At 46.2% G+C, this 18735-nt stretch overlaps 1 protein-coding gene across 2 annotated transcripts in view; it reads right to left on the bottom strand.

Moving 5' to 3' along the window:
* Positions 1-18735, bottom strand: part of RRP9 (ribosomal RNA processing 9, U3 small nucleolar RNA binding protein) — a 679329-nt gene that overhangs the window by 117082 nt on the left and 543512 nt on the right. For both annotated transcript variants that reach the window (XM_069644031.1, XM_069644030.1), the window contains exon 13: positions 8136-8215. In XM_069644031.1, coding sequence (XP_069500132.1) covers positions 8136-8215 — 80 coding nt within the window. The remainder of the gene's footprint in view (positions 1-8135; positions 8216-18735) is intronic.

Raw genomic sequence — 18735 nt, 5'->3', positions numbered from 1 at the left:
GCTGCATTTTACTCACCTTTGCAAGGCGCTTCCATCTTCAGCAGCGATCTTCCGGATTCAGCTATGCTCCGGCGCCTAGAGGAAAAAAGACGAACAAAGGTGAGAGGGAGAAAAGGAATAAGGAAAGCTCAGTTTCCTTTTAAGTCTTACCTGTTGGATTATTCCCACTGCATTTCGGGTCCTGCCGCTTCCTGGCATCTCCAGACCCCGGCCCCTATGGGGAAAAAAGACAAAGACATTGAATGTGCGAATGCAAAGACATTACCTGAGCGCTCATCCAGAACTGTTTCACTTCGGGTCGGCGCCATATCTCCGGCACTCCGAACCCTGGCCCCTAAGGGGAAAAAGACATAAGCATTAGCGCTTGCTGCAATTAGACAACGAACATTATTATTAAGCTTGAACTTTTGAACAGAACTTTTACAGCGCCTTACCTGAACAGTCAAGCTTACCTGAACTCCCATCAATCCTCAATCCAGTGAAGTAACTGGGTTTCAACGCGCCCCTGCATCAGAAGCAGGATGGAGAGCTCATCCTTCCAAACCCTAAGGTGAGGCTTCACAGGGAATCGTGGAGGAGGTATCGTGGAGGGTTGGAAGGGAGTGGGAGGCTTGAGCATTGTTCCACAGTTGGTAATACTCCCTTTTCACGCACAGGAGGGTATCCAACGAGCCAGGGAAGCCAGAATAGAGGGGCCCTTCCTGCCCATCTTCAGAGTTCTGCGCCTTCGACGCCGCGCCTCCGTGGGAACCAGGTGAGCGTTACAAATACAAGTTCTTAAGTCGCCCTCCATTTTAGGTACAAAAAAAAGAGCCGAGGCGGCAGGGGACTTGGACGGGCAGATAAAGCAAGATACTGATCCAGGTAAGATTTTAGGGGCTGGCTTTCCTGCTCCGTTAGGGCGCAAATCCGAATGCAGGGGTTTTGGGCTCTGGGTACCAGATCAATTTGACAATAGTAAGGCCTGTGTGGAGGCAGGATGTTCACTTGCTCTTTCTGAAAATCATCCTGGTAATCCAGATAGTCAGGTGGTAAGGAACCAGTGAGTCCCTGAATGGTTCTTGTTTTTGGTTTCAGGTTGCCAACATTTTTATTGTAACGGGTGATAGCACACTCGAGGAAAGATCAGAACTCTTTTTCACCAGTCGATGCTAGGGTTGTGGGTTTCGAGCCAAGGCATTCCTAATATCATCTGGAACTGAGGAGCACCGATGAGATCGAAGGCAAGGTCTTCTTGATGACCTTCCCGACACATAAGCATGACTTTTTCAGTATACTGCGTCACAGGCTGTGACAATAGTTGAGAACCGTTCACTGATGTGATGTTTTCCGATTTCAGCTTTTGTCAGAGAGGAAGGCCTAATCGTGCAGCCAGATCTTGGTCAACATAATTTCCCAGGGTTCCGCTATCAATGTATGCCTCCAAGGTATGCATCTTTGACGGTGGTTTGTGGTTAACCAAAAGAACCGGGATGACTAGATGTGAGGTCTGTACAGATTCCTTTTCGCTCGACAAGTGGGCGTTGGAGTTTCCCGGATCTTGTTCCTTTTCCTCGTCTTTGTCCGTTGCTCCAACTAATTTCTTGGGTGGTTTCACCGGGCATTCTCGGAGGAAGTGCCCTGCTTTCCCGCAGTATAAGCAGAGCTGTTGCCTACTTTTCTCGCGTTTCAGCTTTGGTGTTTGGGCTCCTTAATCCACCGATCTGCATTGGTTCAGTCTGTTTGTGGGATTTGGCTTGATGGTCACGGGGTCGCACATAGACCGACCTCCCTTTAGCTCTTGTTCAGTCCATTTTACAATTCTGTGATCGAGCTGCAGTCAAGTTGATGTACTCCGCACATCCCTCGGGGGGATTTACCACTTGAGCTAGAACATCCTTAAGTTCCCCACGCAACCCTCGATAAGAGCGTAGTCCTCTTTTCTTCTGCCCAGTTTGTCTGTGCAACGAGACGATTGACGGTTGCAATGTAGGCCAATAGGTCTTGGTTCCTCTGTCCGAGTGACAATAATTCATTGTCCAAAGCTTGTCCTCGAGTATGCCTTGCAAACACAATTTCTCCATCTCACGCTGAAATTCCCCAAAGTCTCGAAGCAGAGGATCATCATGGTTTACTAACGGTATTGACCAGTCCGTTGCGCTGCCTCCTAATTATGAGAGTACAAATGCGACTCTGGCTTGATCGGTAGGAAAAGCCCCAGGCCGGCACAAAAAATGAAGGTGACATTGGTTCATGAATATAGCAATACTTATTAGGGTCGCCAGTAAAGCGTTCGGGCGGGACCAGTGGCACTGCACCTTGAAGAACCACTTGAACTGGTGAAGGCTGCAGCGTGGGAGGCTGGGCAAATCCAGATAGTGGAACCTGACCCGTGTGGGTCTGAAGCATTTGTCTTGCCAATTCGTCCGTTTGTTCTCGAGCTACAATAAGATTCCTCCTTAAAGCATTGGTTTCCTGTCTGGAGGCATGGACTTCAGCCCGTAATTCCCCCAATAGCATGGCCAACTGGTCTGTTTCTGAAGTTTCCATAGCGCCCAGGCATAGATTCGTAGAGGCTTTGCATTCTGTTACGCTCACCTGGTCTCTGCGGGGACGTTGGGGCACGGTTGCAGCCCTCCCTGGTAATGGGTCGCCTTTGTCAGGCTTCTTCCCCTGCACATATGCTGTGGGCTGCAGCGATTGGTGACACTACTCCTGCGTGGAGATGAGCGATTGTGAGAATGCTGCTATGCGACTGTTCTCCCTCCCAAACCCTTCTTCCCAAAGTGTGGTGTGCATGCGCCGACCCATATAAGCTCACCTGTTGATTAATGATGATTAGCTCTCTGTCCTGCTTCTCACTACAGGGGCGCTCTTGATGGACCGAGTTCCTTCACTGGCCCATTGTAGGTGGCAGCCCAGTCCAGCTGTGGCTACGCCACTCCTGATGATAAGTGTCTTAAGCTTTAAAATATTGTGATGTTGATTCCTGATTATTGTCGGTATCTTTAATGATGTCTTCCATCTGCTTTCTCGCCACAGGTGAAGTTGCGGCCCTGCGGTAGTTGCGGTGCATGAAGCAAGGCCAAAATGGAAGAGAATGGAGCCCACAATGCTCCGACAGCAGGTCAGTGTTGGTTTAAGGTTGAGCGCGAAGATTTATCAAAAGCGCGACATTAAATGCAATGTCTTTGTGAGTTCTAACGTTGTCTATCTTTTCTCTCACAGGATTGCCCGCCGTGCCGCGATGTCGGGGTTCGGGTGCTGCCTTCCAGAGGTCTGGAGATGACTGATGAATGCCAGAGTCCCCGATGATGCGTGCCGACGAAAGCAGGTTCCAAGCTAAGTGTTGAGGCTGGGAACTGGAACACAAAGGTAAGATACGTTCAGGCGGCAGTGAGCTTTACGCTGCCATCAGTGCAGAATAACGCAAAGCGCTTGCATGAAGGCTGGGCGGGCTTATATAGTCTGGCTCGGGCCACGCCCATTAGCCTTGGCTCACCAGCCCCACTCTGCCACTCCTAAGGATGCGGCACGTGCAATCCAGCTTTCCCCAGCAGCCACGCCCGAACAAATGCACGTGGAGATTCCAGCATGTAAAATAAAGCACTTTGCACCGAACCAAGTGTCAGTTTATATTTGTTCATGAGCCTGACGCCAAAGGCATCAGGACTGAGTCCAGCTGGGTCCTTTATGCTGTATTGTCCCAAAGGGACAAAAATTATGTTACCCCTTGCCCTTGTCCTCTTATGGTGCGGGGTCTGTGTTTCTGGGCCAGTGGCTATGACAGTAAGTTGGGTGATAGCCAGCTTCTCCAGTTTTCCCAGGAAAGGGGTGATGGAGATCATGCAATAGTTTGCCAGAATAGACGGGTCAGCAGAGGGTTTTTTGAGCAGTGGGTGCACAAGAGAGGGGAACCTCCAGTGGTGAAAGAGGTTGCAGAAGTCGGCCAAGGAGTGTCAATATTGTCCATGATGGTTTTGGAGGGGCAGGGCTCCACTTGTTTGGAACAGGCTTTCATAGACCGGACTAGTCTAGAGACCTCATCAGGTGTTACAGGGGAGAGGGAGGAGAGAAGAGTGGGAAGGGCGAGGACAGCCAAAGGGGGCCCGAGAGATAGTGGTGCAGGAGGGGGAGCGGAAGAGAGGACAGGATGTCCTGTGTTCTGTTGGTGAAATGTGCAGCCAGGGCCGAGCAAAGGGCATGGGTGGGTGCAGTAGAGGATGCGGCTGCAGTAGGGTTGCTCCTCTTCCCCAAAAGTAATGCTGTTGGCTTCACTTTACTATTTCTATTAGGAAATGAATGTATAAATTCCCCAACTGGGTTTTGCTTCCCCTGCTTGCTGTATACCCTGTTTAGAATAAGTCTGACTTCTGCTTCGCAGTGTGCAATTCTTAATAAGTGTATTGTGGGTTTTACTAGTCTGTGTTCCACTGATCTGAAAAGCAACTGTAATAGTTTATTACAGCATTAGGTCTTACTCACCTAGTAGAACGCAAAGGCTATCCTAAATGTAGTTATAGGTTCATACTGTTAAATGAATTGGTGTTCCAGAATTCAGAAAAGTATACTTGTAAAACCGGGTTGTGCCTCCCCGGAATCTGCTTGGAGCATTTCCAAAATAGTCACAGGGTCCATTAATTATGAGTTGTTTTACTAACTCTGAAAGGTAATGTTACAAGGAGTATACTAGTAACAGAGGTGGTTTGTTATGCGATTTCATAACCGAGGTTCACTGCATGACTGACGGGTCTACAACCCTTGAAATACTGACTATTAAAAAAAATATATATAACCCGGTTTTACTCCCTGAGAATAGCCAATTGCATTCTGAATGTGTGATAGGTTTGACTAAGATTGACTTCCGATTGTATTAGTAATAAGCTCATACTTTGGGTTGCATCCCATAAGTTTTGAGTTGTTTTTTTATAATTTTATTTATATATAATGTGAAAGTACTTATTTACTAGAATACATCTTGGCCTACTTGTATTTAAATAAACCATTCATTGTTTTACTACATAGTGTTTCTTTGGACCATATAAATGCTACAATTTGTTTGTACCAAGCTACAGCCCTCTCTACACTACCAAATCAGGTGGTAAAGCCTTGTACTAAGAGTGGAGTTTTGTACTGTCTCAGTTGTATTGTCTTACTAAGCCCTTAGATGGACGTCAGGAAAACTGTCCTAACAGCGGCAGAACAAATTGCAAAGATAAACATATCTTGTTAGCTAAAGCTACCACTCTGTGAAAATGCGACCTACTCGGATGGTGAAAAAACACAATATGAGGACCTTAACAAATGAAGGACCATGGGTACAGTACACGTCACACTAGGGATATAATACAAACACGCCTGTTAGGGGAGTTTTCCTAAAGTCTACCAGCAGATGAGACTGGATAAAACTATCCCTTTGGTATACAGGCCTCAAGTCCTGGTACACGTCTGTACTACCCAAAGGTTTGTTAGATTATCAGAGCAGCCAGGTTTATCTTAGGAGGAGGATATGAACTTTAGGTAATTGCAATGAGCTCAGTAAATGCATAGGCCCAAAAAAGCACTCTCATACTAGTAGTAAAATAGACATTTATTTAATATGCACAAGGCAAAGTTATATTCAGGTATGTAAGCATTATTCAACTTAATCAACACAATAAAAACATCAGCAATATTTCAAATGAGTAAACCAAAAGTAACTTCGTAAATGTTCTGTTGTAGGAATAAAAATGGTTATTTAGCACCAGCAATAGCAAATCAATACTTTCACAGACTTCTAATACTGTTCATAGGCCACAAGGCTTTAGCAGTCCACCCTTCGCTAGTTGCGATTTCTTCAGAGTCAGTTTGGAGGGAATGCAGATCAGAAGCAGCAGCAGCGAAGGTAAAGTGGTTACTTTGATTATTAGTCAGTAGAATGCTTTTGTTGGCCAAAATGTTATCAGGGACCTCGGAAAAGGACTCCCTATCGGCACACAAGAATTAGGCCTGGGAGAATAGTATGGGTTAACACCCAAATAACGGATACAGCACTCCAGTAACACAGGAGCAACAAAATGGCTTCAGGTAAGTTCTACCATGAGCCCCAAAGTATCTAATGAGTGTTGAGGAAAATGCAGATGGATGACCCGGTCTCCTGTTCTTTGGTCGTAGTGACTAAAGGAGGTACCCTGGCAGGGATGCTGCTGCAGCAGCCGAGGGACAGAACTCTCAGCAAGGAATTCTTCATACTCCCACATCGGTCTGCAGTTCTGGCACCTTTATACAAGCTCCAAGGGTGAACATTTAACTGCCCGGTCCATCAGCCTCGACTCTTCGGTCCTGCACTCTGGTGATGGGACTGTGAGGAGGGCAATCTTGTCTCTGGAGGTCTAACTGGAGCCCACCAAAGTTCTGGGAGGATTTGTTCACGGGAAGATATGCACTGCAATTGGGTCAGGGGTACATTGGTATTGGCGGTTTGCCGCCCTGGAAGGTCACAACACGCTGGGGGTGCAGGGGAGCTTGTTCTGCAGGTTGTCTTAAGGCTAGTTGGTCTCCACTAGACAAAGGGAAGGAGTCCTCTTCAGAGCTCCTCTATCAGTTCAAAAACAGGGTCAGTACAGCAGTGGTCTTCACGGTTACTGGAAGTGGATGCAGGCTTCTCTGCTAGTCTTCCTCAGATCTTCTGTTCCAGTGGTCGACTTGCCTTCTGCCTCAGGAACTCACCTTTTATCAGGATTTCACACTCAGCCTCTGCAAACTATCCCTGCAGTTTACAGAAAGGGTTGGGTGGAAACTGGTTCCCTTCAGGCACCTCAGCACACAAAAGGATAGCAGAGTTTTGGTATCCTCCCATGCATCCTGTCCTCGCAGACACACTGGAGCCTCGGCTGGCTACCTAAAGGGTCCTGAAGACAAAGTTCAAATCATGACCTCCCCATCCCAGGGTGGCAGAAGGAACAAGAAAGAACCACCACACAAGAACTAGCGAAAAATGAAAGGAACCGCCATGTTGGAACACAAGTGACCCTACTGTGCATTGACGCAGCTGTGAGTACAGCCTGCTGTGTAAAATTGTACAAAAGTCGGTAGAACACGTCCACTGCCACCAGCCATAAATATAGGGTTGTTACAATAACCAAAAGGTTACAGGAGCACAGAGAAAGGGGATACTAGGTAACACCTCTGCACTCCACATAGTGTGCTGATCTCTCCAAAGGAAAAGCTAAAAAGGAAAAAAGGTATCCCTCTGGAGAACAGTAGTTCCCCAGGGAGATAAAAGAATATAAAAAGGAGAGCATAAAAGTGTTCCCCTCAACACCGCACATAGGGTGCTGTGTGCTGAAAAAGTGAAACACAGAGGCCTTTAAAAAGGTATAGCGGAGAGCAAGACTCAAATTAAAACATACAGAAAATGGATCCCACGATCAGAGCAAGATAAAATGAGGAAAAGGCTCCCCTCATTCAGGAGAACAAGAAAAAGATCCCCACATCCAGCAAAAAGTGCTGGACGTCTCATTAAGAGAGGGGATTAAGCATAAAATACTCTGCACCAACCACTAGATGTTGACCTATGCAATGCATGTGATTCTAAGCAGATCCACAAGCCTCAAATATACACAGATATATGTGTTTCATTAATAGCTACTTCGCTGTGTTTTTACAGGTCTAGAGAGTTCTATGGCCTATTTTTATACATTGCGGAATTTGATTTTAAGTTTTCTTGGTGTTGTCTCACGGTACCATTACACCACCCTCATATTATGAATCCACCTTATGGCTTAGCTTCAATACTATTGAGTTTAGCTAGCCCGAAGTGTCAACCATGTTCACTAAGTAGGGGGGGCTCTCGGAACTCTCCCACAGGGCAAGTTTTGAAAATCCATTTTATCCAGACCCGTTTAATAAATACAACTCAAAAATGACAAGTTACATCATACATGGGGAAATCAAGAACAGAATAAGCAGAGCGCAAGGGCGGCTTCCCTATCATATTTTTCTGTTCTGTCCTCTTCATTTCTAGGTAACTGCCTCAGATTAGTACCATTAACAAGCTATTATTGGGAACTATCTATTCAGCATGTGTTGAAGCTATGCTACACAAACCTCTAACTATCTACCTCACAAAGTAAAATAGCATTTAATACGCAATGTACGGTGCATCTGCCACTTACCAAAGGAATATCAAACAATGGTTGTAAGCTCCGGAAGCCAAGACCACAGCTCCAAAGTCTCAGGTTACCACTATGTGAACCTAGAAAAAGAAGGGGCATTAAGAACCAAGATGAGTAAAATATAAACCCAAAACAGGTGATAACTCATTGTAGAACTTTGCAAGGAATAAAGGGATGCTCCCAGCTACTCGCACAGGAATACAATCAAAGAGTAAGGTCTACTCCAAACCACAGGAAAGACTCCATGTACATTTGTCAATGAAAAGGGATTGGGGAACCCCAGGGCCTCTGACTGGTTATTCCAAAGGTTGATAGAAAAGGTGAAACCCTTGGGCACATACCACTAGAGAGGTAAAAGAGAGGTAAAAACATGGACGGACACCTTTCCGACAATCACAAATACAGCAGGGAGTGGGAAATAGGGGGGTGAGGTTTGCAGTTTATTCACATAAAAGGCTAATGCAACTAGTACAGCAAGTCAATGATAAAAAAGCCAAACACAAGAGATGAAAATCAGGAAACTAAAGCAGATGGGTCCCTGTTTGCAGTTAGAAAAGAGTCACAAACACACACACATACACACACATCATGCTCTCTCAAAGGAAAAGAAACCCATCATCCAAGACCTCCAACTTCCAACAGAAGAGGATTCCTAGAAATAGAAGCTATAGGTCACTCTAAAAAACTAGAAGATAGTACTTCTGAAAGAAACAGTGCCATGAGAGGAACCTCTTTACAACCAGTGGATGTACCTTTCCACTTTGTGGATGTGCTTTGATTCCTGGGCAGCAGTGTATATACCAGAACATGTCTCCTGTCCCCCTCCCATGCCCTCTGCACAGCCCTGGCTTCTCATTTCATCTCTAAAACTCAGGACATCCAGTCCTCTCTTCCTCTACCCCTCCCTCTACTCCCCTCTCTTCATCTGGCCCCTCTTTGGCCACCTCTCCTCCCTCCTCCTCTGCCTTTCCCCTGTTCTCCCCAGATAAGCATTCTAGACAAGTCCGATCTATGAAAGTCTTGTCAAAACAGGTTCTCCCCTGTTCCTTCAAAACCATCAAGGACCACATTGACACCCTAGCTCCTGCTTTGGCAGACTTCTGCAACCAGGCCTTCACCACCGGAGTCTTCCCTTGCCCCCCCCTGAAGCACTCCCTGGTGCACCCTCTTAAGAAACCCTCTGTCGGTCCCACCTGCCCGGCTAACTATCACCCGATCTTCATCACTCCTTTCTTGGGCAAACTCCTGGAAAAACTCGCCATCTCCGAGCTTGATCTTCACACTGAATCTGTTGGTTGTCTCCATGACCATCAGTCTCGCTTCAGAGCTGCCAGAAGCACGGAAACTGCTCTCCTGAACATCTGTGAAGACCTGCTCTCCAATCTCAATTCCAGTACCCTGTGTCCTCATCTAACTTAATCTTCTGCCTTTGACACGGTCAACCATGCCATTCTGCTCAACAGTCTCCGTGATAACCTGGGTATCACAGATCAGGCCTTGGCTTGGCTGACCTCTTTCCTCTCGGGTCCAACTTGGGTCCTTCCTCTCCTCTAACTCTACCTGTGTTGTTCCCCAGGGGTCTAACCTCTCTCCGTGGCTGTTCAACCAATACCTGGCACTTCTTGCCCACCGCATTGTCGCTTTCAGTGCTATGCGGGTGACACTTAGCACATTTGTAGGCTCCCTTCTGCCACCCCTTCTCTCATTTCTGACTGTCTGCTATCCAGGAGTGGTGTGCCGCCAATGATCTCTGCCTTAATGCCAGCAAAGACAGATTCTCCTCATCGGCACACCTGCTCCCTCCTTTCCCATCACTTTCTGGCCAGCCTCTTGTCCCACTTCCTGCTCCCACCTGTGAGGCTAAAAACCTCGGGACCATCTTCGACTCCACACTCTCCTTCTCTCCTCACATCTCTGACGTCTCCAAGAAGTCCCACTACCAGTTGCACCACCTCATAGGTATTCTTCCTTTCCTCTCCTACCCCCAGAAGCTCACCGTCTCCAGAGCTCTGGTTCTCTCTAGGCTGGACCACTGCAACAGCCTTTTTCTAAATCTGGCTGCCTCTACTCTCCGCCCTCTGCAACTCATCCAAAACAGGACTGCAAGACTTGTCCTTGGCCTCAAGGCCAGGGATCGTATCTCTCTAGGACTGAAATCTCAGCACTGGCTCCCAGCAGCTGTGAGGATTAAGTTCAAAACCCTCTGCATCGTCCACAAGGCCTTCAGGGGCCTGGGGCCTCAATACCTTCAACTCTCTCTTCCTAAGTATCTTCCTTCTCGAGCTCTACGCTCATCCGCCTCCAACTCCCTCAGGGTCAGTCACTTCTCCAAGCAATGAGTTGGAGGTAAATCTCTTTCTTTGGCTCCGGCCTCCCTCTGGAATAGCCTCCCTGCCTCTCTGAAACTTGAGGAGAACAATCTCTGGTTCTGGTAGCACCTCAAGACCTTCCTCTTTGATTCTTTCCATCTTCCTCTCCCCTGCTGAACTCCTGGCTGAAACAGAAACTGCACTGGTCACCTGGCTACCCTCTGATCTCAGGCCAGGTCCACTCCCCGCCAGTTGCACACCTGCACTGCCCCCTGGCAACTCATGCACTCAGGGGCTGTTCTTGTATCCCTACAGTGCCCTACCAACACTTGACACTTGATGTCTGTACTTACCCTTGCACTTGCCACCAGCTGGCCACACTTCTTATTTATTGGCGTTTATTGTTTTTTTACTGTTGATCCCATGTACTGCACCGCCCCCTCCCCCATCCCCTGCACTTGTGCGATCTCAATGTCACCTGGCCTAGGAAGATCATGGTCTGTCTTCTTTCTCTTCCCGCTCCCTTGCCCCGTCACGCCTTGAAACACTTGTGTATAGGCGCGTTATAAATGCCATATCATGTCATGTATTAGGATTGGCTCCTTGGTTCCAGGTATCAAGAAAAGGAACTTACAAGAAACCCATCTGCAGTCAATGCACAGACCTTGTTTCCTGTGAAAATGATCTACTGAATCTACTCAAGAAATTGGGGGGGTTGAGGGGGCGATAGGTTGAACGTCTTATCCTGCCAATTTATGAGAGTCCTGTCAGATACATTACAGAAACTTCTCTGTTGCCACAGTTATGTTAGATTACTGGCTCTTCGGCTATACACCAGCAGGCGTACTGCGTGAAGCCCACACAAGATTCTTGCAACACTGGATACCATAATTTGAACAGACTCTAGAGACAATAAAACTGCCACACATGCTACCTACCGTTTTACTCTTTATATGAAATGGTTTACACCTCATAGCAAGAAAAGAAATTTTAGACGTTTGCATTAGTGATGAGTAAGAACAAGTAATATGTCATTTTTATCAGTGCATGGTGTTGAGAGAGAGAAGAACAAAACATACAATTCCACACTGACAGTTTTCTTTTTGTTCTGGAACAACCCTAACTAACATTCATTGATAATGAGCCTAATACAGCATGAAACAAGTTCACCTAGTTCTGTCCCCACCCCTGCTTACTATTAGGTTAGGGATGGTAATAGAAGACACCGTATCCGGCACTTTGGCTATGAAAGCAAATGAATTATAGGTACAACTTCAATTCCCATTTACCCCCCCACCCTTAGCTAAGGATTGGCTTTGTATGGAATAAGTTATTATGGACTCTCCTGCATAGCATAACCACCCCCCAAAAACTAATTTCGATTTAGTAAACGTGTTTCACAATTCAACATGCGCCATGAAAAATCAGTCTTCTCGCATCCTTTTTGGTTTTGCTCAATTTGTAATTTAAATGAAAAATGTAGTATAAGTGATTGTTGGCCCTTTAAGATTACACGTGTTTCGTCAAACACATTGCCTTTTTCAAATAAGGGCAAATCTTAGAGACAATACAATCACATAACAAATGTTTGGTGAACACAATTCAAGTCATTGTATTTTAAATGTAGTCGATGGTTGTTACTGCCAAATCATGTCTGATTGATGTATATATGACCTTGATGTCCCAAGTGGCTAGTAAGCCTTAGGACTTAATTTTTAATACTGGAGACAGAGACCTTTTTCCCACTCTCTCATGTATTTTTCATTGATTTTAACACTTTCTTTTGACTTTGGACTCTGACAAACTCCATAGGCATCATTTTACATTGTGTCACACAGCACCTTCAATGCAGTGACACAGGGAAGTATTCTATATTTCCCAAAGGTTTAAATGCCTTCTCTTGGTTAAACTAATGTTTCCAAGGGCAGTGAAGGGAAATTGACTCGACTTACATTTGTAACTTTCTAGACCCAGCACACACTATCTTACAATAGGGTGCTGCAGGGATGCTTAGTATCCCCTTTGTCCAGCTTCTCATGTAACATTTTTATGCTACCCTTTCTCCAATTAATGGCTGGTGGTTTACTTTTTACTACCATTGTGTGTTTTTACAGCGGGCTGCGTTCGCAGCTGCAGTAAAGCACCCATGGGTGCCCAGTCTTTTTTCACCATTGCTTGTTACAAAGGTCCTTCTTGAGATTTACTCTGCGTGCCAAACAAGGTTTGGTCCATTTGCTCATTTTGTCTTTGGCGGGATTCACGGGTGAAGCCCACCTCTGGCTCCAGCATGTCTGGCAGAGCAGGAAGTAAGGGAGGTGCCCGAAACTCCCTGTGCAGAGTCTCCTTGGTTATAGGAATGCACCCAAAGGTGATTGGCTGGCTGACTGTACTTGGAGGACAGCCACCCTGCTGTGTGATTGACAAATAAGCTGCGAAAGAATGGGAGAAACCTGCCTAAAAAGTGACGTACTTTGCTTGGTAGGCAGAGTCGACCACTGGACGATGGAATCTGAAGAAGAACTTGGAAGAGACGCTTGCTGCAACTCCTGGACCGCTGGTTTGCCCGATGAAGCCCTGCTGCATTGCTGAAGCTCCGAATTCGCCTCGACTAGAAAAGCCCCACAAAGGACGACTTCTCCCCTTGGGTTGGTGGGACCAATCGACCCCAAGACAAGCTCATCTGGAAATCCTCTCTGAGCTGACTGTACTTCCATTGCTGCTGCAAGAACCGATTGCCAGGGAGAGGAACACCAGAATAGTGTGTCATCTTTAAGTCGGACCAGAGCGCCAGGAAGATCCTCCGGACTCCCATGAAGCAGGACCGACAACAGAGTGCTGAACGCCAGATGCGAGGAAAGCCGATAAGGTATCCGAGAACCACGGTGGTGCCATTTGCAAGAATCTGAAACCGCAAAGTGCTGCTGATCTGAAGTTTGCCCATTGCTGCCGCCGACCTTCAATTCGTAGTTCGGGAGTCCCTAGATGTCCTCCCTCTTGTCCCCAAGACTGAGGCTCGGGGACAACAAGATCTGCCATACTACAACTGGAACAGAAGCCAGCTGGAACCAATTTCTTCAGACCTAAGGTACTATAAAACTAAGGGGTACTTAACTCTAGTTGTGTACTCTTGATAGCTATCTGTCTTGGTTGCTCTTGCAGAGTTGCTTGCAGCTTCGCCCCTTAAGTCTCCCAACTTGTGGCCCAACAGTGATCTCATTTTCTACAAAGACTTCTAAAACATTGTGCAAGACTATTTACCATCAAGAAGTGCTTCAGCTCCCCTAGACTTTTGCTCTATTGACATTGGCTGTCCTGGCTCCCTGAAAGACTCTTCTAACCTCTGACTTTTTGCTTTAACTATCCCTCCAAAGAGTCACATTCTATAACTTGTGTAGCTGGGAAAGTGTTAATCTACATTGCATTGGGGGGTTCAAAAGTACTTACCTGCCGAAGAATATTTTTTAACCTTTGTTTTATTCCCTAAAACCTTTTCCTTTTGACACCTCAGTAGTGTGCTAAATGTGCCAGTGATATATCAATGTCCACAATGGCCTAGTTATTTAAGTCACCTCAGGGTGCAATCACAAATGGGTCTTTACTTATTTATTGAAACCAAAAGTGTGTATTTTTGAAGTATATTATTGTTACATATTTTGCTCCTTTCTAAGGAAGGCTTATTCAACTGACCGTTTAATAAATAATTGTTTAATCAAGAAACCTTGAGTGTAAGCTTTTATTTGGATACTTGTCACTGTGAAACTGTTACAACCATAGAGCTCACATTGACCCCCTCTTGAGATAAGCCTGGCTGCTCAGTCACTCTACCAACTTGTGTAGTACATGCTTATAACAAAGGTTGGGTTAACTATGCCAAGAGGACATGGCTGGTGCAGTCTCCCACAGGGTACTGCATACAATCCTGCCCAACACCAGTGGCAAGCGGTTAGGATCTATTGTACAGTTGTTACATTGAGTATCTTCTTTTGTTCAACTAAAACCTTCACAAGGCTAAGCTCCATCAGAACAGGAATTGTAACATGCCTAATATGGATAACTTCAGTCAGGAAGCCTTGATCATTTTAACAGTAGATCAACTGAAAGAAATGTGTAAAGTCAGGAATCTTACTGTAAAATGAAAGAAGAACGAGTCGATTACAAGGTTGTTGAATCACCAAAGTTTAGGTAGTAGGCCTGTAACACCGATCATATATGTGGAAATTGATAGTCTAACTCTAATGTATTAGAAGAGTCAGAGGAGGTAGAGAAGTCCCAGGATAGGGTCCCTCTTTGTCACAGACACAGACTGCTATTTTGCCTCAAGCTATGACCACTGGGACCCCCACAAGGTCCATCACTGAGTCCAGAATGTGTGTCTCTCGATAAAAAGGAGACTTAAATTGGAATTTAAAGGGATGCAAGCTCACACTGAAGCCAAACATCATGACATCAAGCTCAGTGAATTGGAAATGCAACATGCTCTTGAAATGAAGAAAAAAAAAATGTATCTTGAAACTGTTTCCCTCTTAGAGTCCTCTAGGTCGTCCAGTCCCAAGAGGCCTCGCCTGCATAAAGAAGCAGTGAATATGTAGGATGTGAAACTTGAAATTTTGGATTGGTTGGCTACCTTTGCATACAATCATGGAATTCAGGGTCTCTGAGGGAATCGGTTGATTCCTTGGCTTTTGACTAGGCTCCCTCAGGTTGCAACTGATGCTGTAATGGAAGTGGGTGAACTTGAAAGACAGGAGTATGAGAATGTGAAGCTGGCTTTCATAGCCAGATTTGGGAAAACTCCTTCCCAATACCTTAAGAGGTTTAGGACCCTCAAGAAGACTGATGGTACCCCCCTTGGGCTACCTGGGTGTGTGAATGTTTGAAAAACTTAGATGGTTGGGTTAAGGGTTACAGAGTAAACTCCTTTGAAGGAATGAAAAATCTATTTTTGTTGGAATCCATTTTTGATGCCTGCTCTCCTGAGCTGAGATCGCACTTGGCTGATTCAAAAGAGATTGATCCCAAGAAATTAGCAATGGCTGCTGACTTAAGGGTGGCCAACATGGCCACTCAAGGATTCTGAGGCCACTCACAGAAAGGACGAGGGGAAGCAGCAGAAGAAAGATGGAAAAGATAATTCAAATTCCAACCACCCAAAAGAGGGCCACAAACATAAGAAGGGTAAGCCCCATGGGAAACCAGGTCAGTCTAGTGAAACCTATGGTGCAAACCAGAGCGAGGTCAGCATAAGCCCCCATTAAAAAGGACATTTGGTAAATGTTATGCTTGTGGGTCAACTGACCATGTGAATGGGGATCCCAGATGCAAGGGTAAACCTTCAGGGGTTCACACTGCCTCCTTAGCCTTAATCCCCGAAGAAGAATTTCATATGACAAGTGGTAACTTTCAACTATTGGCTGAAGACCCCATTGGAGTCTCAGCAAGTGTTTTAGTATCCCTGGGTCTGTGGGAACAGCATAATGTAGATGTGTATAACTCTATTCCAGATAATACCAAAGAATATTACAAGGACAGTAATTGTGAATGGAAAGGAGACCCCTGCCATTAGAGACAATGGGGCCAGCATTACTGTAGTGTATGGAACTTTTTACAGGCCAGAGGATGTTGCTCAGGCACCCAAGGCTCCCACTAAGCTTGCTGGAGGTCGACTCCAGAGGATTCCTAGACTACCAGCTCTCATCCAGTGGAACAATAAGACTGAGTATTCCTGTCAGCGTACAAGGTGAGGTGCCTGGGAGAGTCCTATTGGGGAATGACTTAAAGACTCTTGGAGCTATATCAAGCACTTCCAGGCCTCTGAGTAAAAGGAAGCCGGAGCAAACGAGATTGGCCAGAGAGGCAACTTTAGGTGACTCAAGAAGAGGTTACAGAGGAACCTATAACTTCCAGGCCACAGGAAGGAGACCCCTTTAGCTTCTAAGACAAAGAAGGAGACTAAGGGGAAATCCAAGATCTCGGTAAAGAAGAAAGGTGTCACCCCCTGTTCAAAGGACAAGGACATCCCCGAGAGGACAGTCCAAGGTCACACCTGTGACCCCTCCACCAGATGAGGCTAAGTGGGAGGCCCAACCAGAGAATGGTGAATCAGCTACTGGTGAAACAGTAGGACAGACTTCTAGGGACCCTATAGGGCAGACTTCAGCAGAGGTCAAAGAGAGTGTCCCACACTTGAAGGACTTCACCAACAGGCAGCTTCCCAGCTGGATGGGCAAGAGCCAGGGAAGCACAGGCTGTACTGGGAGGATGGCCTCCTTTACAGTGAGTCTATTGAGTCTACCCCAGGAGACTACAGGAGACTTGTAGTGCCTCAGGAGGCGAGACCCCAGTTTCTACAGTTTGCCCATGAGATTCCTTTAGCTGGTCACTTTAGTTTTAAGGCGACCACAGAAAGGATTTCTCTATATTTCTACTGGCCCAGGATGGGGTCTGTTAGGGAGAATTCTCATGAATGTGGTAATTCCCTTCACCTTAGAGACCCCCAGCAACTTTGCTGGATTTTGAGAACTTGATTTTCTTCCTGGAGAGAGTGTGAGCCTTTTTTCCCCACTCATGTATTTTGATGTGCGTTTTACTCTTGTGTTCTTTGATTATGGAGTTTTAGGCAACTCCATAGGCATCATCTTTTCATGTGTGTCAAAGAGCCCCCTCAGTGCAGTGATACATGAAAGCATTTTTAGGCTGTCCCAAGGTTTAAATACCTTCTCTGGGATAAACTGTTTCCCAGAGAAAGTGAAGTTAAATTGACTTTACTAGACTTTTTAAATTCCTAGACCCAGCACACCCCATCTTACAATAGAGTGCTGGGGGGGTTACCTAGTATCCCCTATGTCTAGAAACTCACGTAGCAGTCAAATGCTACCCTTTCCTCTCGAAATGGCTGGTGGCAGTGGTTTTACAACAAACTACCAGGATTTTTCCCGAACAACGGGAAGCGCTAAATCGTGGGAGCCATGTTTTTCGAGATGGCGTCTGAGCCTCCTTTGTTTAAACGGGTCCTGGATTTCTTTTTGGAAAGGTCCTTCTAGAGTTTGTCTCTGTGCGCCAAACTAGGTTTGGTCCCTTTGTTCCTACGCCTTTGGCGGGCTGCAGGACTGAAGACCGCCTCTGGCGCCTGTGTGTCTCGGGTGGGCAGGATATGAGGGAGGTGCCCGAAACTCCCTGTGTTTGGTCTCTTAGGAGACCCAAATGCACTCTGGCGTGATTGGCTGGCTGACTGTCCGGCAAGGACAGCCACCCTGCTGGGTGAGTGGCAGCTAGGCTGGAATGAATGGGAGAAACTGTTTAAAAGGCGAGTCTCTTGGCTTGGAAGGCAGAGTCGACCACTGGAACGAAAGAACCAAAGACGAGCTTGAAGAAGACGGCTGCTGCAACTCCTGGACCATTGGTTTGCAGGTGGAGCCCTGCTGCAGGTCCGAATTGCCATGTTCATCGCAACAGAGAATCCCCTTTAATAGCCTGGCACTTAAGGGGTTAAGGACGACTTCTTCCTTTCAGTTGGTGGGACCAATCAACTCGTAGGCCACCTGGATACCATTCTTGGAGCTAGTTAGGATTAACCAGGGGGAAGGACACCAGCTTGTGTGCTTGATGAACCGCTACTCAAACTGAAGTGACTCCATTTTGTCAGTGTTTTCTGACGATCCCGTGCAGTGCAGGAGTCCCCCGACGTCCTCCCTCTTGTCCCCACGACTGAGGCTCAGGAACAGTGAGATCTGCAGGAACTGCCAGGAACCAACGTCTTCTGCATCTTTTGCTTCATACTAAGGTACTGTGCCAAACCGGATTGAGAGAACGCTTCTCCCGCGGTGAAAGTTTGTGAACCTTTCCCAACTTGCAGGCCTAATCAGCTTGTGACCAAACCTATGATTCTTTTTCGTACAAACTACTTTTGAGAACTTTGGCAAAGATTTTACTGTTTACTTCAAGAACCGCTCTTTCCTATCCAAGACACTAGTCCATTGACTTTGGCCTATGCCTATTGAACTGAATAGAGTCCTCTAGTGAACTAACTATTTGCACTGCCCAAGAAAGTATTTGTAATGTGTTCTGCTGCCTTGTGCCTTTCTGCTCCCATTGAAAGTAACTGAAATGTAATTTTGCTCCTATTTGAAGGGAGCCTAATTTGTTCAGAAACTTATTGGTTTGCTATTGAAGTGCGTTTGTGTATAATATTAAGTTGCCTCCTTCTAGTGAATGTTTTCTAAAGGATTGTGTAATAAGTGTTTTACCAAGAAACCCCGAGTATAAGTGTCTACTTGAACCACTGTGATTGTAAG

Source organism: Ambystoma mexicanum, chromosome 2p, assembly GCF_040938575.1.
Source record: "Ambystoma mexicanum isolate Mex_15411 chromosome 2p, UKY_AmexF1_1, whole genome shotgun sequence".
NCBI classification, from domain to species: domain Eukaryota; kingdom Metazoa; phylum Chordata; class Amphibia; order Caudata; family Ambystomatidae; genus Ambystoma; species Ambystoma mexicanum.
The sequence above is the reverse complement of the archived record's forward strand: the minus strand, read 5'-3'. Positions and strand labels throughout refer to the sequence as shown.